We start from the raw sequence: 25243 nt of genomic DNA, 5'->3' as shown, positions 1-25243 counted from the left end.
AGAGGTTAGACTGCGTGATCTGTAAGATCCCTCCCAATTTTTGCATCCTATTTTCTCTTGCAATCCAACTTCAGCCCCCCACCATGCTACTGAAACAGCTCTCTCCAAAGTCGCTTAGTGGTTTCTTTTTATAAGCAAAATCCATTGGGATTATTTTCTGATCATATTGTTTTCAACTTCCCCATTGTATTTGACACTGGAACACTTCCTTTGTGCCCACTCTTCCTTTATTTTCCATAACACTGTATCATTGATGTGACAGTTCATAATTTTGGCTAAGGACTAAAGAGTTAGCCTTGCCTTTGGACAGAGGAAGCTTTCTCATCACTGAACCTTAACTGATGGGAGGTGGGAGAGCCTGGTTAAGAGCAGACAATAAGAGCTATTATTACTTTGAGCCTAGACAGAGTGCCCCCAGGCTAAGGTCAGATCTCTTCTTTGGCTACCTGTGTTTGGTGCTGATCTGAAGTCTGGTCCTAAAATTAAAAAAAAAAATTCCTTGTAACCTCTTATGAAATCTTGTGCACTTAAACTCATTTTGAGGGTTCTGCCAAAAATTCCTCAGAAAATGTGTAGAGTGATAAAGCTGACTTCACTCCTTACCTTTTGGCATGCAAATTAAGTCAAGCAAGAGGAAAAACTAAAACAAGAAAGTAAGATTATTACCTTCCATCTTCCTGGCCCCATCTATACATCTGTCTACACACATTGACACACACATGCGTGTGCATGTATATATACACATGTGTATGTACATAGGTATGCATGTGTATGTATCTATATACATATACACATGCATATATGTAAGTATATGTGTGTATATGGATACATGTATACACATGAGGCCACTTAAGCCTCTTCCTACAGGCAGAGACAGAACTAGGGTAGAACCATATCACTTTGGCCCTGCATGACATTTAGAGGACCTGTACCAAAAGCCAAACCACCTTGTAGGCAGGGTATTAGGGGTGAGGGGAATAGCTATGGGTCTATGCACAGGACAATGTTGGTGGGAGGGGTAGGAATGACAATACTCCCAGATTCTCTGGGGAACACAGAATTTGTTATGGGACTAGTCCTGCTTGAAGACCATTCCCTCCTCCTGTACCAGGTATATCCTCCTGTCATGGGTCCAGTGAAGACCCAACATCCTAGGGGCCTCCTATTTAAGCTAAGGCCAGGAGTTGATGTGAAGATCAGAACAGTGGGTGCCCCTCCCCAACTTTAACCCAGAATACTGTGTACTTGAGACAATGGAGGAGAAGGAAAGCAAGGGATTGCTCCATTCACTGAGCGTTTGGGCACTGACGCAGTAAATTCCCACTCCTTCTGCTTGACAATCTTGACACATTCGCCTTGTGCCTGGAGGATGGACATAGCACTTGAGGCTGCAAAGAGACACCAGGATATGGCTGAGGGTCTGAACACCTTCCATAACAGATAATCTGACCAAGTCATGCTCCCCTTATTCCCCAGGTCTCCTCACAGAGTAAGGGCCAGGCCACTCAGGAAACTAAAACATTGTCATCACAAAGGAGAGATGGGTGCCTGGGTGGCTGTGGTGAAGTACTATGTAAAAGAGAGAGAAGAAAAGGGAGGGAGGGTTTTAAACCTTTCCCATGACTGCCATGCCTTGGTCAAAAACTCAACATAACTAGAGTTTTATTGGTATAACAGGGACCTACATGAAGGGACCCCATCCTTAGAGCATGTGCAATATTCCCTGCCTGCTGCCAACCTTGCAGAAGAGCCCAGGGAACCAGTCTAGAGAGGCAAGATGTGTAATGGAAGGGCCCAACTCCCCAAAACAGAACATTCTCCTTGTTTTTGGTCTCCTTACCAAGGGAAGAAGAGTTTTTTTATTGGTTGCTAGGCTGTCACTGAGACTGCATCCAAAAGTTAACCAGTGGAAGTTGTGGCTCCTTCCTGCCTGGCTGAGCTTAAGTGAGGAGGCAAGGACTGCTGTAGGCCTCTGGGCTTTATCTCTCCACTGGGACCACCAACGTGTGGCCTGTGAGCCCTGCTATTGTTTCTGTCTCTGATATCTGTTATTCCTGCTTTGAGGAGGAAGAGTATTAGATGTGGCTATGACTTAGTGAACTTTGAAAGGTCAAACTAGTGAGTCCCAAAATCCAGGAGCTGGAGTCCATGCCACAATTATTGGGAGGCTGGGCATGAGTAAGGCAGCAGCCATATACCTGAAAAATAATCTGCTTGGCCCAGCTCAGCAGCAGCAAAGACAAGGATTCCTTCATCTATTGGCAATGCTGCATGTGGAAGCAGACTTGGTGGGTACATTTTTTTTTGTAGCAAATTCTTTAAGTATGAACCATCTTTTCCCAGGAACTGAGGTGATAGGAGAGTGTTCCAGTGCTTTGGAACTTCTTTTCTTGCTGTATTTTCACAGTAAATATTCCCTTGTAAAAGCTAAGTGATTTAATTGGTTATATGAAACTAGGGCACTAATCGCTGGTGTTAATTTTGAGGGGAATAACACTGAAATACTGACCTGAGCCAGTAGCATTAGAAAAGAAACATTCCCCACTCCCTCAGGATTACCCTCCGAGCCCTGAGTGGGAGATACTGCCTTGTTCCGAGAGACCCAAATCATCTGTGAGCTTATAAGGACCACATAGCAAGAATAATTTGTTAAAATAGGAAACTGCCAGATGGTCTTCTGGGAAGAGCTCCAATCCTTCTCTCCATGCCCTTCCTATTAGTAGTCTTATGCCTGCAGCCTTACATCTTTATATTTGCCCACAGGGTGGTGTCCAGCCCTTCCCTTAAACAAGGGAACCTTTCTAGGCCTCTTGCCCCAGGTGTAAGTTAGAGCTACTTAATGAATGCTCTGCCTTCAAGTTTAATCTGTTTGCTGAACTGAGGCCAATTCTATCTGCAGACATTTTGACCAACATCGGGGGCAATTTAAGGAGTCCTTGGCCTTTGGCCTTTGGTTCAGGATCAGTAGTTTAAGAGAGGGTTAGTATTGCTGTAGGTACTACTCTGACCTGGTATCCTGATTACAGTATCTTTTTTTTTTTTAGTTCATTTAGTATTTTATTTTCCCCCAATTACATATAGAAATAATTTTCAACATTTGTTTTGAAAATTGAATTCCAAATTCTCTCCCTCTAGAGAAGGATCCCCTTCATTGATAAGGCAAGTAATTTGATAGAGGTTATACATGTGTAGTCATGCAAAACATATTTCCAAATTAGTCATGTTGTAAAAGAAAACATAGACCAAAATATAAAAACCCAAGAAAAAGAAAGTGAAAAAGTATGCTTCTATCTCTATTCAGACTCCATCAGTTCTTACTCTGGGGATGGAGAGTATTTTTCATCCTAAGTCCTTCAGAGTTGTTTTGGCTCATTGTATTGCTGAGAATAGCTAAGTCATTCACAATTGATCATCTTACCATACTGCTGTTACTGTGTACTATGTTCTCCCGGTTCTGCTTGTTTCACTTTGCTTCAGTTCATATAAGTCTTTCCAGGTTTTTCTGAGAGCATCTAGCTCATCATTCCTCAGCACACAATAATATTCCATCACAATCATATACTACACTGGTTGTAGTATCTAAACTCTTGGCTTATTCTTTGTGCTTCTAGGTATGATTTGGGAATGGAGTTAGGTGAGATGTCAGATCCCAAGACATTTAGCTGTGTGACTATGGGCAAGTTGCTTGACCTCTCTGAACCTCAGTTTCTTCATCTAAAAAATTAAGACAATAATATCTGTAGTACCAGCTTTACAAGGTCATTATAAGTATAAGGTAGACTGGCACACATGGGGAGCACCTCTTGATAGTATTTCCCCAAGTAGAAAGAATGCAAAGCTTGCTTCCAGGAGAGTTATGAAACTGTGTATTAAAAGTGCATTGTAGAGATCTCAGAGCATACATAGACATTCTCTCACTGCTTCTGGTCTGCCAACCATGTGACAGACAGTGACCTCTTTGATTGGCTGCACTTGCAGAACTAGAAGGGGGGTGCCTTCAAAAAGGCCTTAGCTGCACCCATTAGCTCCTTTAGCTGCTGTCTCTTGGTTTCAGGTGCTTTCTGATGGCATCCAGTGAGAGAGAAGACAGGTCTAGAGCCTCTGCTCAGAGGCCAACCTGCAGCTCCACAAAATGGGCCTCGGTCCTTGGTTTCTGTGTTTGCTTTTTTATATTTTAGGTGAAGGAATTGGATACTTAGACCTTGTGAGTTTCATAAAGTCAAGAAAGTGAGTCTCTAGGCATCTCAAGGTACCAGCCTCTGGGTTTTAGTCAACCTGACATGAACTGTGATTCTCAGATTCCTGAAGGCTTATTCTTCTGACCTTTCAAAACCCCAGGGTCTGAGTTCCAAATTAATGTTCTTCGCTTAGAACAAAGGAACAAATGCTGAGGCAGATAAAGGACTAAGGCCAGTCTTCATGAGGCCACTGACCTCAGAGGGGAGAAGACCCACTGGGAAAGGTATTGCTTCTTACATGATCAAAGGAGGCACACTAGGAGAGAGCATCCACAAGGAGTAAATGATAGGGGCTGACTAAGGCCTTTTTGAAGGTGTCCTCTGTTCCACTTCTGAAATTATAGTCAATCAAGGAGACTACTGTCCATCACAGGGTCAGTAGACTGAAGCAGTGACAGAATGTCTATGCATGTCTCAAGGTTTCTCCAATGCACTTCCATTACACAGGATCGTAACTCTCCCAGAAGTAAGCTTCCCAACCTCTCCCATGTAGGGGGTAGCAACAGAGGCTCTCTCTGCATGTGGGCCAGTCCCTGTTACACTGAGGGTAGCAGAGACTTCAAGAGAAGTGAACCACAATGATTTTTGCTAGGCAGAAATGATGAGAAAATGACCCTGGGTTCTTGAAGGCTACATAAGCAAAGATGGTTCTTAACTAAGCAGGAAAGTCTTTGAGTATGCCCCAGGAGACAAAGTGTATACCTCCCTTTAAAGGAAAACCTAGTAATTTAGATAGACTTATTACCAGATTGGCTAGAGAATGAGGACAGTCTTTGCCAAACTACCTCTTAAGAACTACTAAGTCAGGGGTGGCTAGGTAGTGCAGTGAATAGAGCATTGGCCCTGGAGTCAGGGCCTCAGCCACATATGTCTGTATGAGTTCAAATCCGGCCTCAGACACTTAACACTTACTTGCCATGTGACCCTGGGCAAGTCACTTACCTCCAGTTGCCCTGCCCTCCCCCCTCCAAAAAGAGCTACTAAGTCATAGAGGGACTGTGATCTATGTTGAGGGAGGGGATACCTAGATCAATGAAATTACATATCCTTTAAGTGTTGAAATGCTTTAGCTTGGTAACTTTTGTTTAGGTTTATGATACTGAAAGTACTCCATAGGACCCTGAGTGTGGAATATTGCATATACTCTTAGATTTGTTTATATATTGGTTAGGAGGAAAGGACATTAGACTTTCAGTCAGATTTGGCTTGGGGTTGTATTAATCATGTGACCCTGGGAAAATCATTTCACTTCTAAGCTTCAGTTTCATCATCTGCAAAGTTGGGATAAAAATACCTATATTAACCAGAGGAAGGCCACCCTCATGAACAAACTAATGGTGTAGGACAGAGATATCAAACATTCTGACAGCAACACTTTGAATGGAAGAAACCAGATTAATATATGATTGGGAAACAGTTAAAATAAATAAAAATACAATTTATTGTTCTAAAAAAAAACCTGTATGCTTACCTCACAGGGCTTTTGTGTTATCTTAAGAGATAATGTACAAAAGTACTTTGAAACAAAAGGAAAAATTCTATAGATTGTGTGAATGATTAATTTTTGACTACAGTAACTTGTAAAATTATCTCCTATGTCATGGTGGATTGTGAACTGCATATATAGAGAGGAAGTTGATGTGACTCTGGGCAAATCACTTGACTTCTCTGTTCCTCATTTCCCTCCTCTGTAATAAATCAAGAAGTGAGAGGAATGCATCTTCCGTGGAAATGTCTGGGAGGAAAATGGATAGAGCTGACTTCATTGTTCACACCAATGCTGTGTGCCACATCAAGAGCTGACATTTTGCTCATATCTTAAATTGTAATTTCAATGTTAAAACTACATGGATACAAGACACCAAAAATTATTCAAGTGTAGGTATCAAAAAGAGTTGGATGTATAATATATATCAGATTGCTTGCTGTCTTGGGGAGTGGGAAGGAAAAGGAGGGAGGGAGAAAAATTTGGAACTCAAAATCTTACAAAAAATGTGAAAAACTATCTTTTCGTGTAATTGAAAAAAATAAAACATTATTTTTAAAAAAGAGTTGGAATCAATCAATCAACTAATGCATAGGAAATGATTATTAATGGAGTAGTCTTTTCAGAGTTGCTTATCTGCTGGTAATTATATCATGAACTAGTTGTAACAAAGGTCAAATTCAGCATCAAATTAGAAGAAAGGATAACTCTCTAAGCCTGTTCCTTTATCTACAAAGAGTGAAGGTTGGAATAGATGGCCTCTAGGTCCCTGTTTGATCTAAATCTGTAATCCAATGATCCTATGAAAGAAGACAATTACAACTTTGTTGACTCTGAAAAAAATTCACAAAAAATAGAGATAATGACCGCTTGTCAACATTCCTTAGAGAAGTTTAATTGATATAAAATAGTCACCACTACAAGGAAACCAATGTAGTCCCCAAAACACCTTACCCAACAAAATTTGATCTCCTTACCAAGCAGAAAAATATGGTAGCCATTGGTTACACTGTTTTAGAATATAAGTTTATTTATAAAATATTATGAAAGAATAAGTGAGAGACAGCATAGAAGATAAAGGGTGGACCTGGGAATCAGGAAGTCCCAGGTTCAAGTTCTGCCTCAACCACATATGTCTGTATGATTTGAGGTGAGTCATGTAATCTCTTAGTTTCTTAGGCAATGCTCTAAGACAATAAATTGCAGAGACAGTGCTAATCTTTATGTAGAAGGAGTTCTGTCAATGGCAGTTTTCCATACCAATGAAATAATGGATACAGTCCCATCTCATCCCATAGAGCAGGATAACAGAGGATTAAACCCAGTATCAACTCACAAAAATGAAACTTAGTACAGGAGAAAATGGGCCTGCAGGAACCATTTTATGAGATCTAGCTAAGGCAAACCATCCTAAGAGTATTTATAGATGAAACTGGAAGGAAGACAACAAATGGACTAGAAATGGAATATATTTGTCCTTGTTTCTATAGCAATATATTCTCATAATCAATGACAGTGTAGCCACTAGATGCGCTATATGAGGAAGCAGAAATTGCATTTGGGAAACTGAAGTCTGAAGTAGTTGGATCTGACCCCAAACTGAAGAAATACATACTGGAGATGATCAAATTTCAAAGGCATTCAGGTGCCCAATTTTCAAGATATCAAAAGTGAATCGTAGTTGTGAATAAGGTGTAGCATAAGTCATCATTAAGGATGTATATACATATATATGTATGTATGTATGTATATATATATGACTAGTAAAGGAAGAGGTTGGAAGGATAACATTTTTACAGCCCAGCAGGTATTTGCCTTGGTATCCATGAAATTATAAAAAGCTCTAGAAATAGACTTTGTTAAGAAGCCAAGTTAAGACTCCGAATGATCAAATGAAAAACTTTTGCATGTACCTGGTCTAGAGAGAGGCTGTGGACACTGGTTTGGCATGGAGATGTATAGTGTTCCCTGTGTACTGAGGATTGGGATGCCATGAAGACCTGATAGTCTACAAGTGATGGGAAGGTGCCCTAATACTCATCTTTAGTTAGTAGAGTCCACAGTTATCCTTTAATGTGGAACGACAATTGACTCAGACTTCTATGAGAGACCTAACACTTTAATTCATATCTTTTTCAAGGATACCACTTCTCATAGTGTCTGTCCCAAATCTCCTTTCTCCTCAAGCCCCCAATTCTGTCCTGTTCCCCAACCTTAGGAAATGGCATCACCTTCTACATTACTAAGAAAACTGGCTAAGTGACAAGAGGATTCTTCAGATCCCTTCCTCCATTCCACAAAACCTGTCTTACTCCTTTTTCTCGGTTCTCCTCCTGTCTCAGTGAATGAGTTGGTGATGCAATAGGTCTAGTGCTGAACCTGGAGTCAGGAAGATCTGAGTTCAGATCTGGTCTTAGCCACATAAACTGTGTAACCCTGGCCAGGTCAGTCTCCATCTGCCTCAGTTTCCTCAACCATAGAATAAGGATCATGACAGCCGGTACCTCCCAAGGTTGTTGTAAGGAACAAATGTGATCATTTTAAAGTGCTTGGCACATAGTAAACCCTCAATAAATGCTTATTCCCTCCTCTCCCTTACCTTTCAAAGGCTAATTCCCAAATTTGCACTTTTTAGGGCATTTTAAAACAGCTTCTTTACTGGCTTCTTACCAACCTCCTCCAAATATTCTCAGGTCTTCCCTATCCTTAAGCAACCTCCCTTGACACTACTATCATTTCAAACCAGTGTCACCTTTTCTCTTCCCTCCTGCTTGTTGCCAAAATTCTCGGAAGACTAGTCAACACTCACTGCCTCCACTTTGTCACCACCCACTTACTCTAAAAACATATATATTATGAGCTCAACATCAGCAACCATGAACATTTCAGTATGAAAGAACAGAAAAGAAGATTGTTTAAGAAACTGTGAACTTAGGTTATGGGCAGTTTTAAATTTGGCATATTAGTAAAAAGACTTCCCTACTTGTCTGTGTCCTCCTCTGGAAGGCTTTCCACTTTCTTCTGTGTATTTTTAATGCTTCATTGATGTTATTTTCTTTCTTCTCTTTTTCCTTTTTGCAACTCTCTCCCTACCTACTATCCTTCCCCCAGTAGCTGCCCATATATATATATTTCACTCTAGCCCATCACCTCTCTACCAACAGATGGGAGACTTGTTTCATCACTAGTCTTCTGGATCATGATTGGTCACTACATTCAGAATTCTCCAGAGTTGCTTTCCTTTAAATTTTTATCATATAAATTGTTCTCCTAGTTCTCCTCACTTTACTCTGTGAGTAAAGATTCATGCAAATCTTCACAGGTATCTCTGAACATCGACTGACTCTTGAACCTTGTGCAATCTGGGTTCTGCCTCCACCACTCTGTTGAAATTACTTTTTTTTTTGCCATGTCTCCTCAAATCTCTCAATTGTCTAATCCAGGGGTGGGTTCCCCTGTGGCCTCAAGGCCACATGTGGCCTTCTGGGTCCTTGCATGTGTGGCCTTTTGAATGAGTCCAAGTTCTACAGAACAAATCCTCTTATTAAGGGTATTTGTTCAAAGAAGTTTGGATTCCGTCAAAGGGCTGCACTTGATGACCTAGAGGGCCACATGTATCCTCAAGGCCACAGGTTCCCTACCCCCCCTAACCTAATGACCTTGATCTAAATTTTCATTCTCCTTATTGTTTCTGAAGGATTTGATGCTATTAAATTCTCCCTTGTTGCAGGACAGATCTGACTCAGGTTGATTTGGTACTTCCAGTTCCATACTATTTAATAATTAACAAGAGGAAGTTTACTTTGCTATAGTATGGGAAGGGTATTCACATAGACTTCTCCCTCATCTCCATTTAGAAAGAGTCTAGACAGCAGAAAAAGTTTGGTGATCCATATGGTAAGACATTCACCAAGTTTGACCCCCTACATCACCAGGCAAGCTTGTCAAACTTGTCAAGCTTGTCAAAGCCAATCAAATTTCTGTCATTTAGGAGGAACAAAAACTAACGCTCTCTACACGTCAGAGACTCTGGCAGATATTACTCTTATTGCATCCTTCCACCTCTGATAAGTCATTCTCAGTCTCCTTTTTTTTACCTTCTTTTTCTTTCCATCTCCTACACACAAGCATTCCCCAAGCTCAGTTCTTGGCTAACTTCTCTTTTCTCTTTATCTCCACTGGTGATCTCATCTCATTCTCATGTCTTCAGTTATCAGCTCTGTGTGGATAACTCCTAAATAGGTATATTAAAAAGTACGTCTATAATTATAAACATATAATTATATATAATAGTGCATATGTAATTACATATAATAACACATATACACACATCTATCTTTAGCCCATGACCATGCTGTTAAGCTCCAATTGCATATTTCAAATTTTCTTTTGGACATCTATCTGCAACTGGATATTGTACTAGGAATTTAAAGTCAGTGTGTTCAAGACAGAATCCATCTTCTTTCTCACTTAGACCTGCCCATCCTCCCAACTTCCTTCTTTTTGTTGATAGTATTACCGTCCTTCTAAGTACTTGACTCAAAACCTCAGCGCCATCTCTGATTCTTTCCCATCTCTCATCCCTCCCCACCTGATCCATCTGTTGCCAAATTCCATTGATTCTATCTCTTTAATATTCTCTTGAGTCTTATCCTTCCTTTACATTCTTACTGTTGTCACCCTAGTGCAGGCCCTCAATTGGCCTGTTTTTATAGTCTCCTACCTGGTCTTCCTGTGTCCAATCTCTTACTTATTCTTCTCATAGCTGCCAAAATGGGATTTCTTGGCAAAGATACTAGAGTGGTATGTTATTTCCTTCTCTAGCTCATTTTATAGAGGAGAAAACTGAGGCAAACAGAATTAAAGGAGTTGCCCAGGGTCACTCTACTAATAAGCATCTGAGACTGGATTTGAACTCACAACCTCCTGACTCGAGGGCCAGCTGTGCTCTGTCTATTGCACCACATAGCTCCTTACTCATTCTCCTAAGTTCTCCTGCCCTCTCCTGTCAGAAACCAATTAAGAAGCATTTATTAGTTACTAATATGTGCCAGGAACTGTGTGAGGAGCTGGAGATACAAAGACAAAAATGAAACAGTCTGATGCAGCTAGGCAGTGCCATGGATAGAGCACCAGCCGTGGAGTCAGGAGGACCTGGGTTCAAATCTAGCCTCAGCCACTTGACAATTACTAGCTGTGTGACCCTGGGCAAGTCACTTAACCCTGATTGCTTTGCCAAAACAAAACAGAACAAAAAAATGCCCTAAATGATCTTGTATTGGCTGAGAAGAGAATCTATACTAATGTAAGTTTATATGAAATATATGTGAAATCAACATAAGGTGACTGGGGACAGGGGAAGGGAGACAGTAGTAGTTCTAATATATTTGAACTTGCCATACCAGCAGGCTTGTAATGGGTTCCCTGCCACATCTCTTCCTGTTGAAACGATGTTTATTTCCATCCCCGATCTGAGAGCACCTCCTTCATGAAGCCTTTCTTGATCCCCTTTATGCTTTCTTCTTGGATTTCTCCTATTACTATTTAACCCCTATTTGATAGCTAGGTGGTACAGTGGATAGAACATGAAGCCTAGATTCAGGGAGACCTGAGTTCAAATCCCTTTTCAGACACTTACTATCACTTCATCACTGTGTGTCTCAGTTTCTTCAACTGTAAAATAGCATCTACCTCCTGGGTTGTTGTGAGGATCAAAGGAGAAAATATCTGTAAAGTGCCTCGAACATAGTAGGTGATTAATTAATGTTATTCTCTTCATTCTCCCCCCCCACTCTGGAAACAATCATATTCTACCACAGAGTTGGGAGTGCATTATTTTTTCATTGTCACAGACTCATGACCTATTCCAATGCCCTGAAAACTTTTGCTTTGGTGTGACCCTGTGATTTCACTGGTGAAGGAACCTCCTCTGTGAGGAAAGTCTCTTTACAAGAGCAGTTAAGCAGCTATCCTGACTGGATAGTCGGGTTGCCTGGAAGTAAGGAGAAGTTAAATGAATATCCCACAGTCACACAGGCAATATGTGTCAGAGGGAGCATGTTCAAAGAGATTCTGTGTTGAAGAAGACAGTGAAACTTACCTAACTCAGGGAACATGAGCCCTAAACAGAAATATACTTCTTTTGCTTAAAAATTAGCATTTCTTGATCATGGTTGTTGTCGAATTTAGTTGGATTAAACACAGAAGATGGTTCTGTTTTGGAAAAGTTTCTTGGTTTTGAAAAAGAAGGATACTTGTAGCTATTTGGTGATTAACCAACTATTAAGATTCAAGGCAGATGGAACCTTTATTTTTTGTTTCTTTACTTTCATTAAACCCTAGGTAATCTGGACTTCTGGTCTGCTTCTCTACCCACTAAGCAACACTACCTCTCTTGCCTTGGATGTAACAGATAATTAATAGACATTTGTTGAATTAAATTGAAACCCTTCATTTATCCACGAAGAGGAGAAGACTTTGAAACTCTGCTCAAATTACTGCCTCGATAACACTGGAAAGTCCCTTCCCCTGCCTGAGTTTTAGATTCCTCATCTGTAAAAGGAGAAGGTTGGATATGATTATCTCTAAGGTTCCTTCCAGCTTAAATCCTCCTGTAAACAAAGAATAATCGCTAATAGGAGTAACAGAAGTATGTTCAAAATAGGACCTTACCCTACATTTGGGCCAATCTTATTTTTTGCCCTTTGGTCAGAAATAGCTACAGCACAGTTTCAGTCTCATGTTTGGTGCATAATCAAAAGCACCATACCACTAATTCCCTCTGACAGTAAAATCCCATGTCTGAACTTTTGAAATACCTTTCTACCATTGATGAGGAGGTTTGACTCACCATTAGTTAGTGGTGTGGTGCTTATTGATTAACTCATCTACCTTCTACAGTCCTCTGAGAGGGCAAATGGTTTGATCACAGTCATTCAGCCAGTAGAGATCATAGGTAAGACTTGAACCCAGGTATTAACTCCAAGGCTAGCTCTCTATATACCATCCTGAGCTAGGTTTCTGATGCAGTTACTGGATAGATTAATATTTTTCAAATGGTTAGAGGGCAATCTAAATTTTTGAGAGATGGGTCAGCACCTGTTGTTTTTATCAGTTTGTGGAATTCTATCATGTTTGATATTTACTAGTTGTTTGACCTTTACCTGTAAAAGAGAAATCTTTTAATTTCTCTGAATGAGTTTCCTCATCTGTAAAATGAGGAGAGTAATATTTCACAAAATATTGTGAGAAACAAATGAAATAATACACACAAAGCATTTTGTTGTGTACTTTGCTAATGAAGTGTTTTAGGATTATCAATATAAACATCATTTATCAATGCATTGCATATATGTCAAAATACTTTTAAAGAGTTCTAGTAGAAAGAATGCCAAATATGCTCATTTTTATCATATTTGTAAATCCTTGGTCAAAAAAGAGTCATAGTAATTATTCTTCCCCTATATTAGTATTGCTTGGATTTTCTTGAATTGACTAATAAGAAATTTTTCCAACTGTAACTTAACATAATTAGATTATATGTGATCTCCTATCATATACATTATATATATATGAATCTGAAGTCCACAGTTTGAAATGTGTTCTGACAAATTAGAAATTTATATTCTTTCAAATAAGTTAACTAAACTTCATCATCTACTAGTGTCATGTTTTGACAGTAGGTTATTGAGGATTCCAAGGAGCTTTTGTTTATGTGGCACATGTAGATATTTTCTGTGTTAGAAACTAACACTGATAAATTTTAAAAAAATTTGTTGATCAATTTATTTAAAGTAACAACAATAAAACCACTTTATGTTAATATAGTTTTATGAAAAATAACTATACTTTCCAAAACAAAAATGTTTAGTGAGAAGAGTGGTATTGTATTACATGTTTTTGCTAATCTCTTTCGCATCTGGCTTAATAGAGACCGGCTGGATTCTCCTATCAGCTTCTTCATTTGATCTGTTCTGACATGTATGCTGTTATGGTTGAAGCATATAGAGAAAACCTGGAGTCATACAGATATGTGGTTGGAAAAAGAAATAGAGTTGAATCTATTTTATGAACTTTCTTAAAGGGTCTAAGGGATCCCCAGCAGTCTACAGACCAGATTTTGAGAACTTCTGTTCTAGTGAAAGTCTGTAAAGTCAAAAGGACCTTAATTTAAAGAAAGGCCCCTAGCAAAACATTTGTAGATAATAGATTCAGAACCTATAAAGTTCTACTCAAAATGCACGCCGAATTTGTGGGGGGTTTTTTCCCCTCATCCTTCTTTTTCTCTTGAGCTAAGTGTAATACTAAAATTTTAATGGACAAAAGCATTACTAGAAATGTAGCTGAGACAGCTAGGTCACAGAGTGGAAAAAGTGTTGGACTTGGAGTTTAAAGCCTACTTCTGACCCCAATCATGTGACCTTTGGTCTTCTTAACTTCTCAGCCTAGTCTTCCTCATCTACAAAATGGTGCTTATAATAACACCTACTTTTCAGGACTCTGAGGATCAAATGAGATACTGTATATAAACCACTTTGTGAAAAGTACTATATAAATGTTAACAATTATTACTTAGTTATCAAGATATTGAATCAGGATTTGAACTGAATTTTCAAGTGCATTTTCAAACAGCAGCACATGTCTGGGACTGGGAGCATATTCAAAGAGATTCTATGTTGAAGAAGACAGTGAGATTTGTCTAACTCAGGAAATATGAACCCTAAACAGAAATACACTTCTTTTGCTTAAAAATAAGTATTTCTTGGGGCAGCTAGGTAGCACAGTGAATAGAGCACCAGCCCTGGAGTCAGGAGGACCTGAGTTCAAATCCGACCTCAGACACTTAACACATAAACTAGCCATGTGATCTTGGGCAAGTCACTTAACCCCAATTGTCCTCCAAAGAGCAAAAAAAAAAAATTTGGTATTTCTTGATCATGGTTGTTGTGAAATTTAGTTGGATTAAACACAGAATATGGTTCTGTTTTGGAAAAGTTCCTTGGTTTTGCAAAAGAAGGATACTTGTAGCTATTTGGTGATTAACCAACTATTAAGATTCAAGGCAGATGAAATCTTTATTTTTTGTTTCTTTACTTTCACTAAACTCCCACTTTCCTTAATGACTTGCATATGTTGTGAATCTTCCTCCTTATATTCACTGTCCACAGATGCAGTAAGAAGCCAGATGGTCCAAGTGGAGAAAGTGTTATTTCTCTGGACACTGAAGTAGCAATTTACCAAAGCAGGGTTTCCCAAATGGTGTGTTACACCAGTGAGGCTTGAAGCTCTCCTGGCTTCATTTATTTGTCTCTCCTCTCTCTTTTCTCTCTGTCTCTATGTTTCTGACAGCCACTGTGCCAGGATTCCTGCCAAATTTCATAAGTGAGAATAAAGTGGGGGCCTGCTGTCACTTTCTCAGAGTGTAAGATCATTTACAAATCTCCAAATGTGCCAGAGAACTAAAAAGGTTTGAAAGTACTACTGTAAGACTACAGGAATTCCCCCTGCCCCCTATGTCATTAATTAGTTCTGCAAAAACAGGAGGCTATGAGAAATGATGAGAGCAGTTAGTTCCTTTGGAACAATGTGGACAACTGAACAGACAATGGTACAGCACCAACAGTGTGACTATGAAACAACTTTGTCTAGGGGTAAAATTAGGATCAGATAATCACAGGATGTTAGAATTTGAAGGAACTTTCAAGATTTATTTAAATAGATGGTCTCCAAACTTTTTTGATCATGCATATCTTTTGGTAAAAAAAAAATTTGAGCATGCCACCTCAATATGTTCATGTTAATTTATAAACTGATATATGTAATACCATGCTAAAAGATTATGTACGTGCTTTATAAAGCATATAAAAATAAAAATTTAAAGGGGAAGACAAAGATGTAACAAAGAATATTTAAAATAATTTTATTGCACAGTTTAATTTGTATCTTTTTAAAATTAATTACTTAATAATTTTAGCAAGAACAGTGTGAGTGAATGTGCTTCATTATTTTTGAAAATCCTCGTCTAACATTCTGTGGTGCAGTGATTCAAAGGTTTTAAGTTAATTTTTATTTTGATCCTGAGTTTTGATTGTTGTTAGAAAAGCATATCTCACAAAGGTATGTGGTTGTAAATAGTATAAATGCTTTGTTGGTTTTGGTTACTAAATTATGATACTCATTTTCCAATCCCATCCACCAATTATACAAAGGTTTTTTGTTGAAATACAACTAGGAAATTAATGTTTTCCCTGATATCAATCAGTTGCTGTTGCAATGTAATTGGAAGGTATTGCAATTTTATATTTTTTGCAAATTAATTCAAGACCTGTGGAAATACTTCTTTTGGAAGATTCTGTTTCTGTGACTTTAAAGCATGCAACTATAAGATTTTATATTTTATTTATATTTTATATTATTTATATATTTAATATATTTATATATTTTATTAATATTTTATAATTTTATTGCTAAAAGCTTGGTTTTTAAGGGTCTCAGTAATCAAAATGGCTTCACATTCTCATTAGCTAATATCCTAAGGCACAGTATTCTTATGGCAAATATCAGCATAAACAATACTGTATATAAATGCATGTTTCGAATAATCTCTAAAATTTAAATTGTTTGGCCTGTCTGTCAGATCTGATTAAGTTTTCATTGTTTTTATTTCTGTAATATGGCTGATGAAGAGTTCATATGATGAGTAGGAATAATGAATTCAGCTCTGCCATTTTCTTATTCATAAGATCATAGCATCACAGATTTAGAGCTAGGGGGGTCCTTAAAGGCCATTGAGTCCCAATTCCCTGTTTCACAGATAAAGAAAATGGAGTGCAGGGATTGCTCATTTGCCTTTGCATCATTAGTTTTCTCTTCAATGTATTTTAAAAATTTTTAAAAATTTTTAATTTAATTTTTATTTTTTTCTCTTCAATCTTTTTAAGTCAAATTGTCCCTTTTGTGAAGGTTGGTTTTGTTAAAACTGATAACATAACTTGTAAATCTATTTAATCAGCCACAAGTGAATGAAAGAGTTTGGATGTCACTGTCAATCCCTCATGTTGTGAAGTTGCCCATCTTCCCTCAGGACACCTCTTCTACCATGTGGGACTCATGACTACCTGACACACAGAGTGATGGTGCAGGTGTCAATCTCTATATTAAATAGAAGTAAAGCTTAACTGTTAAAAATAAAAATAGAAATTCTTCTATTTTCCCCCCCATGCCCAATACATTGTCTCATGCTCCCACTTTAGAGACCAAGTCCCTCATTTTTCACTTGAGGAAACTGAAGAATGACTAAGGAACCTTCCCAAGGTCATACAGGTAAGTAAACAGCAGAGTTATTTTGAAACCAGTGGTGAAGTTGAGGCTTAATTCCATACTGTCTGACTGCAAGTTCAGTTCTCTCTCTCCTGAGCTTCAAAGCCAGGTGCCAATCTTTACAATCTGATACCTGATCCTTTATTTACTGTATGTGTTGCAATCTGCCAATTGCTTCTGCAGGTGCCACAACCTCTGCCCCCACAACCTCTGCCCCCTCAACCGCCATAGATACTAAGGACCCAGAAAAGAAAATTCTCAACACTAAAGTCTTTGGTGTTGTCATATCATTCAGAAATTGATATAATTTTATATGATTCAGTGGAAATGAAATAAAAGAAATAAAAAAGATTCACTAGCACCAGCTTTGCTGTTCTACCATAAGGACCTTTTCCAATTGACTTGAAACTGAAACCTTCATACATGTTGTCTCCTCCCTAAGAGTATGAGCCCCTTGAACTCAGGAATTGTCTTCCTTTTCTGTTTGTATCTCCCATAGTGCTTTGTACATAGTAAATACTTACTAAATTCTTTTTCATTCTATAACTCACTCATTCAGAGACTTATTATGAGGAAGAGAGATTGACTTGCTCTGCTTGGTCCCAAAAAGTAGAATGAGAGGCAATAGGTAAATATAAAATAAAACTTTATATAAAAATGTATGTTTATAAAAATATAAAGTGAAACATAAAAGCAAGAGTAGAGTTCCCCAAAAGTGAAAAGGGCTGCTTCTGCATGGAGTGAGTTACTCCCCACTTCAAAGGACTTCTAGCCAAAGCTGGATGTCCAGTTGTGAAGATTTCTTGTTCAGATATGGGTTGGATGACTTTGGGGAATTTAGGATTGTGTGACAGACCCAACTTGCATCATCATATAGGAAATATCAAAAGAATCAGAGACAGGCCCCTAGCACATTGGAGAGATCCTCAATGGAAGATTTATGTTGGAAAAAATAACTGAGAATTGCACAAGATTAGAAAGTATTAACGGCTTGTAATATGCACCAGAGGTGGGAGTACCCACACTGATGAGATCACAGTTGCCCAGTGCTGTATTTACACTGTGGGAAAGATGAAAGAAATACACTGCATGTCCCCTTCCCTTGGGAAAGTTGAGAGACAAGACTATCACTCATGAAAGAATCAGAGAATCATACAAGGCAACGTATAATTAAATGCTATAAGGTATAGCTCATACTGTAGTTTAGGGAATGGAAGTGGGGTTTGAATCATAGAATTGCAGATCTAGAGAGTCTATGGATTATAGATCTGTGAGGCATCTAGGTGATGCTGTGGATAGAACATCAGGAAGACCTGAGTTCAAATCTAGTCTCTCAAGCCATTTACTAACTGAATGACTCTGGGTAAGGCACTAAATCTCTGTCTGCCTGGAGCATATGGGACATTTCAGGGAGGTCTAGCACATCTGGTATGAGGGCTTGCCAAGCCCTTTTCAGGGCTGGTCATTTACCTTTGGTGTCCATCTGTCACCCAACTCTTATCTGTGACTCCAAGAAGCTGTAGTGTGCACAGTGGCCACACCCTGGTAAAACTGTCTTGGCAGACGGACTAAACCAGGTTGAGGGTAACCAAGAGGCATAAAATCTGTCAGTAAGTTAGGGGAGTGTCTACCCCAAGCATATGAAGATTTCCAATGGTGGGATGGGCTGATGAGAACAATTTGTTTCCATGGTCATTGAAGGCAGCTGAAGCAGGCACCATGGAGCCTGGTCAGACATTGAAGGTCATCCACTGCAACCCTGGCCTTCGACAGTCATCTTGACTTTTGTCTTGCCACTGAACTTCAATGACACAGGAAGAGAAAGTGATGCCGACAGCTCTGTGCAACTCTGCCTCAGTCAAATCCAAGTCACAGGCAAGTCAAGACATCACCCTCTGATGTCACTGGTCCTCTTGGAAAACAAAGGATGAAGAACAGCTTCAGTTTCTTCGTCTATAAAATGGACATAAAAATAGCACCTACCTCCCAGGGTTGTTGTGAGGATCAAATGAGAATGTGGGGGCAGGACTGAGCAGTATCTATGTGGGAGAAAATGAAGAGAGGAGCATGAGAAGGTTAGAGAGTAGTAGAAAAGTGGCCAGCTGGGGCCTTGACAAGTCAGGCAGAGGAAACTGGGCTTTTTTTTAGTGTGCAATAGGGAGCCATTGTGCATTCTTTAGCAGGAGAGCAGGATGATGAAAGCACTATTTTGGATATATTCACTTGACAGTGTTATATGGGATGAATTAGTGAATCAAGTCAGGGAGCTTATGCTGGTATAAGGTGATAAGGGCCTGGAACAGAGCAGAGGTAGCAGGAATAGAGAATAAGGGGTTAACATGAGAGAGATTTTGAAAGGAGAAACAAGGTTCTAATAGGGGATGGGGAGATATATATATGTATGTATGTATATATATATATCACATACATACATATAGATATATATATATCACCTATAAAAATTTCCCCCCAATTACATGTTAAATTTTTTAAAACATTTTTAAAAAAAGTTTTTAGTTCCAAATTTTATCCCTCTACCCCCCCCACCTCAAGATAGTAAGCAATCAGATATAGGTTATACATGTGCAATCGTGTAAAATATTTCCATATTAGTCATTTTGTACATAACACTCTAATAAAAGAAAAAGAATGAAAGAAATAAAGTGGAAATAGAATGCTTCAATCTGTATTCAAACTATCAGTCCTTTCTCTGGAGGTGAATAGTATGCTTCATTAGTCCCTGGGGACTGTCTTGGATCATTGTATTGCTGAGAATAGCTAAGTCATTCACAGTTGATCATCTTCCAATATTGCTGTTATTGGGTACAATGTTCTCCTGGTTCCGTTCACTTCACTTTGCATCATTTCACGTAAGACTTTCCAGGTTTTTCTGAAATCAGCCTACTTGTCATTTCTTATAGCACAATAATATTCCATTATAATCATATACCACAGCTTGTTTAGCCATTCCCCAATTGATGGGCATCCCCTTCAAATTCCAATTCTTATCCACCACAAAAAAATTGCTGCTATAAATAAATTTGTACAAATAGGTGCTTTCCCCTTGCTCCCTTTTTAAAAAGTCTTTGGGATATAGATCTAGTAATGATATAGCTGGATCAAAGGGTATGCACAGTTTGGTTGCCATTTGGGCATAGTTCCAAATTGCTCTTCAGAATAGTTGGATGAATTCACAACTCTACCAGCAGTGCATCAGTTTCCAGGTTTTCCCACATCTCCTCCTATGTCCATAATTCTCCTTTTTTGGTCGTATTAGCCAATCTCTAACAGGGTTTTTATTGTATTTATTAAGCACTGATGAAAAAGTGGCTTTTCTATACTAGATGGAATAAAATAATTTTTGAAATAAATATTAGGTTTGACATATTTTGATCACATTTCCCCTTATAATTTGGATAGAATTTTAATAATAACATGTCTAATATGCTTCTTTCTTGAATATTAACCTCCTTATGAAGATACAACTCATTAAATTAATCAGGGTGTGAGGCTAATTTGCTTTGGTACATCTGTGATTGCTATTGTATGCCAGTAAGATTTATTTTTAATATTCACATTAATTGGATTTAATTGAAAATCTTTGAGTTTGGTTTTTTTGCCACCAAAGGAAAAGAAAATTATATTGTTTATATGTATTATATATATGTGTGTATGTATTTATTTTTTCTAAAAGTTTCTTTACTAGGAAAGGTTTTATTCCTGCTTTATATTTTTAATCCCATCTAAGAAAAAAAGGCATCAAACTATGAAGTTTGAGAAAATTGAGGAAGATGCCACTTAGACTGACATGTCACTATTCTTTGTTTCCAGGATTTCTTCCTATTTCTACTTCTCTATTTTGTTATCTTTTTTTTGTCTGATTTTCTAATTCTAAGAAGAATTGTCTAATTCTTCTTGCTACCTGTATGACTTTGGGAAAAATCATTTAACTGCTCTGTGCCTCAGTTTCCTTCTCTGCAAAATGAGAATATTCACCTAGATAACTTTAAGGTCTCTACCAGTACTAAATTTATGATAATTTTTTTTTTCTTGCTTGTGTTTTGGCCTGTGAAATATCCTATAATCTGCTTATCTTTGGTCATCACAAACTCTGTAGTGGGAAAATTCTTGAAATACAAATGTGGCTTATGCAAAGCACATCAGCACTTGGCTACAATGTATTTTTGTTAAGTAGTATATCTGATGGGTATCAATTAGTAAGGGTAGTGACCATTTACTCATCACCCCACCTCCGTGCCCTTTGAGGTTGGTTCAGTTTAGGTTTGATGACTCAGGATTTAGGATCTGCAATAAAGTTGGTCTCTGAGTCCTGTATTGTTCTGAAGCAGTGTGAGCTGCTCTGTATTTATTGAAGAGTAACTGTAACTTGTTTTTATGGCTTTACAGATCACAGACTTGCTTCTGACTTTAAGTTTTTATTGTTATGACTCAAATCCCTTGTTTGACTCAACGTTTAAAGCTCTCTGCTCAGAAATCAACCAAGGAGGTTTCTGTTTAGCTTGAACGACATTCCAGTTCCATTCAGGCCCTCCCAGGTTGCCAATCTACAGCAATGTCCTGGCTTTCCTTTAAGTTATCACTGACCTCACTAGAAAATCTAAAAAACGGATTAATTTTTAATTGTTAGTTTCTTATTTCCTATGTAGCTTTGACACTGTCATTTGTCAATATATAGCACCCCTTTTGAGCTGCTTTCTAAACCCCACCAGTACTGGTAGGTTCAGGACCAGAAGGTGACTAGATACTTCCCTCCAGGTTCTAGAGGTAACCCTGAGGGGCTGGGGGTTATTTCTCACTCAGAAACCCCCACTTGTGTGCTCACCATTTTCCCCTAGCTAGATAGCCAACCAATACGTTTTTTAGAAATGTGCAAGAATCTGTACAAAATTATCCCTCTCCAAAGGGCAGCTAGGTGGCACATTGGGTAGAGCACTGGATCTGGAGTCAGAAAGACTCATCTTCCTAAGCTCAAATCCACTTAACTAACTATGTGGCCCTGGGCAAATCACACACGTTTGCCTTAGTTTCCTGATCTATAAAATGAGCTAGAGAAGGAAATGGCAAAGCACTCCAATATATTTGCCAAGAAAACCCCAAATGGAATCACCAAGAGTCAGAAAAGACAACATCCCTCCCCAAAGTCTGGGATACTTTCCCACAAGTACCTGCAAAGCTCAGTGGAAAATGTCCTCAAGCTTAGGGAAATCATGCAGCGAAGTCAAACTCCTGGTTTTTAGAAGTCCTTGTCTTCTTTTTAAGAGTCATCATGGAGTTCCCCTTATGTATAGATTTCTTCTAAGTACAGTTCTGAAACTGCCTTTCTTTAGTGTTCAGTTTGTCTCCAGCTGTGATGCAGATGCTGCTGTCACTCACTGTTGTTCCAGGGATACTACTAGGGCGCTGACAGGAATTCCCAATCTTCTGACATTTTGAAGGGGATCTGATCCCTTTGATCAAGGGGAGAAAGAGACAGATCCCCTCTTCTGCGCCCCCTTCCCCAGCAATTCCCCTTTAAGAATTTCAGTGAAGCTGCTCCATTGCTAGCTAGCCTGCCATAGGAATCTCTAATTCCAAACTCTCTTGTACTTTTTATTCAAGGTCTATAGAGTGTGAATGACCCTCCTCACCCAATCACAAGACATTTCATGTGTGGCATCATTCACTTTCATCATTCCTTCTTCAACTGATTATTCTCATTTGGTTAATGCCTTTTTCTGATTCATTCATTACAGATATCTAGTCCCTTTTCACATATAGTTCAATGGCCCCTCCATTAATTCGCTTTTTACAAATGTTTCTAAATATTCTCTGACCTGAATTTCCAAGGAACTCTCTCCTTGCTCTTTGCCTATACTCACAACTACTCCTTTCTTTTTCTTTCTTTTTTTTTTGAGGGGGGAAGGCAAGGCAATTGGTGTTAAGTGACTTGTCCAAGGTCACACAGCTAGTGTGTCAAGTGTCTTAAGGCCAGATTTGAACTCAGGTCCTCAGGACTCCAGGGCTAGTGTTCTATTCACTCTGTCACCTAGCTGCCCTACAACTACTCTTTTCAATAATCATCTAGAGCAGGCATTCTTACCCTAGAATTCAGACCTCTGAGAAGTTCATGGATAGATTTCAGGGGATCTGTAAAGTTGAATGGGGAATATTACATTTTTATTTTCACCAATTTTTAACTGAAGTTTAATATTTCTTTCAATTATGATTTTTTTGAAAAAGCATTATTCTAAGAAAGAGTCCATCGTCTTCACCAGACTGCCAAAAGGGTCCACGACACACAAAAAAATGTTAAGAACCCCTGAGCTAGATCACTGTTTCTCAAACCATATTCCTTGGGATCCTGGAATTCTTTTGAATGGTCCAAGGATTTCCACAAAGAAAAGACTCTAGTGGGAAGTAAGCCCATGCACATCAGACCCATCTGTTCTTTCTACATTAGTTTTGCATAGAGTGAGCATTCAGCAGTGTAGAGAACCATCAGGAATGGTTAAAATTGATCACCTAGCTAAAAATTGTTATTGGTTTAATCAACCACTTAATGGGAGGTTTGAAGTAGGTATGAACACCTTCAGAATTTCTATATTAATCATGATAATAATATGCATATATTTGGGAGGTGGCTACACCTGTGATTTCATTGGTTTCAAGAATTCTTTGTGATGAAACTCTACCTCCTAATCTTCTGTTTAGGGAGCAAGAATCCCACTGTCTCCATCTTTGTGAGAGTCTCCATTGCCAATACCAAGTTTTTTATTTCCTTTCTGCCTAAGAAGCGAAGGAAGAAGGAGCTCTCTTCTCTTGCTTGGGAGCTGAAAGGGCACCCCTATTTCTCCTAAATTATCACTTGAGTTCCAATGAATTTCTCTGAGAAAACTGGGAGGAGTTCAAATCAGCCTAGGCTGTACCCAATCCCACTGGGGGTGGTGATAGTATAAAGGAAAGGAGTAGTCCAAGAGATACAAGATTTAAAACCCCAAACAGTAGCCTTATGTTATTTGAAGACATTAGGAGTAGAACTAGATTACCTCTAAGGTCCCTTCCAGATCTAGGTCCCATGATGCTATCTATACTCAAAGGCTTTAAACTTCTAAGGCATTTCTTTAAAAAAAAAAAAAACAAACAACAACCTTTAAAAATATTTTATTGCAAAAGTTTTGCTGAATTGTTTAAAATAAAGGGTTCCACCATTACAAAAAGTTTGAGAGACTCTGATCTGTAGCATTCCCAGTTACAATGAATAGACATGGAACTCTGTCTTGGATTCCAAACCATAGTAGAACATTTGTGAAGCCATTACATCACCAGTTTCCCTATGATGGTCTGAAGGTGTGGGTGGAGCTGTCAGCAACAGCTGCTCTCCTGTTTTTCAGCTCTGCCTCTGTTTGCTTCCTGAAAATTCATTCTCGCCACACTGGTTCTTGGCCTGACACACCCCTTGTGCTCTCTGCCCCCTCCCTATGCCAACTATGCTGTCTAGCCACTGGATCTTTTCCTATGGCCCCAGCTATGCATCATGAATTGCTGCTAGTTGCCCCACCTATCCCTAAGTTGCTTTTCTATCTTCTAAGGATGTTGGGATGGATACTTTTCTTCTGCAACTGAATCTAGATTTCACTGAGACATGACCCAACAGCTACTATCTCCAATCTCCCCCTAATTATGTACTTATCCTGGCTCCCCACTCCTAAAAGTTGCTTACTTCTTCTTGACCAGCATCTAAGGTAACAGCTAAAGTTTTGATTTTGCCATCAGTATGTCTTGGACCTGTTTGTCCAGGTCTCTCTCTTTTCTTTTTTTAAACTCCTAGGGAACAGAAGCCAATTCTTTTTAAATAGCATCAGTACAGAACCATATGAAACTAAGTACTTAGTAAATGCCTTTTCAATAGCTTTACTGCTGCAGATTTCTCTAATTTGGTATATTCTTAACACACCTCTTATATTAAAGAGTTGTGAACATTTATCAAAGCTTTTGCAGGTGGTAGGATCCCAAATTTTATTTGCAGATCTACCTTAGAGGACACTTATTTGTTATTTTAGTCTTATGCTTCTTGAAATGAAATTCAGGCCTGGTAAGCCTGGTTACCTAATTTAAATTTGAAACAATTGGCAGATGTTGCACAAACATGAAAGAAGTCATTAAGTCATCTCTTTCAGGGCTCCATTAAAAGCATCCCCTC

The 25243-nt window shown here is 38.7% G+C and overlaps 1 protein-coding gene across 2 annotated transcripts in view; it reads right to left on the bottom strand.

Moving 5' to 3' along the window:
* The window catches only part of LOC138175983 (enoyl-CoA hydratase domain-containing protein 3, mitochondrial-like), a 129985-nt gene extending 107341 nt beyond the window's left edge, over positions 1-22644 (bottom strand). For both annotated transcript variants that reach the window (XM_069106641.1, XM_069106643.1), the window contains exon 1: positions 22230-22644. In XM_069106641.1, the coding sequence (XP_068962742.1) occupies positions 22230-22273 (44 nt within the window). In that variant the 5' untranslated portion in view covers positions 22274-22644. The remainder of the gene's footprint in view (positions 1-22229) is intronic.
* Positions 22645-25243: the final 2599 nt, after the last annotated feature.

Source organism: Petaurus breviceps, unplaced genomic scaffold (assembly GCF_028583685.1).
Source record: "Petaurus breviceps papuanus isolate PSGF00001 unplaced genomic scaffold, PetGlider_PUasm1.0 80, whole genome shotgun sequence".
Lineage (NCBI taxonomy): Eukaryota > Metazoa > Chordata > Mammalia > Diprotodontia > Petauridae > Petaurus > Petaurus breviceps.
This window is presented reverse-complemented; position numbering and strand designations above follow the sequence as displayed.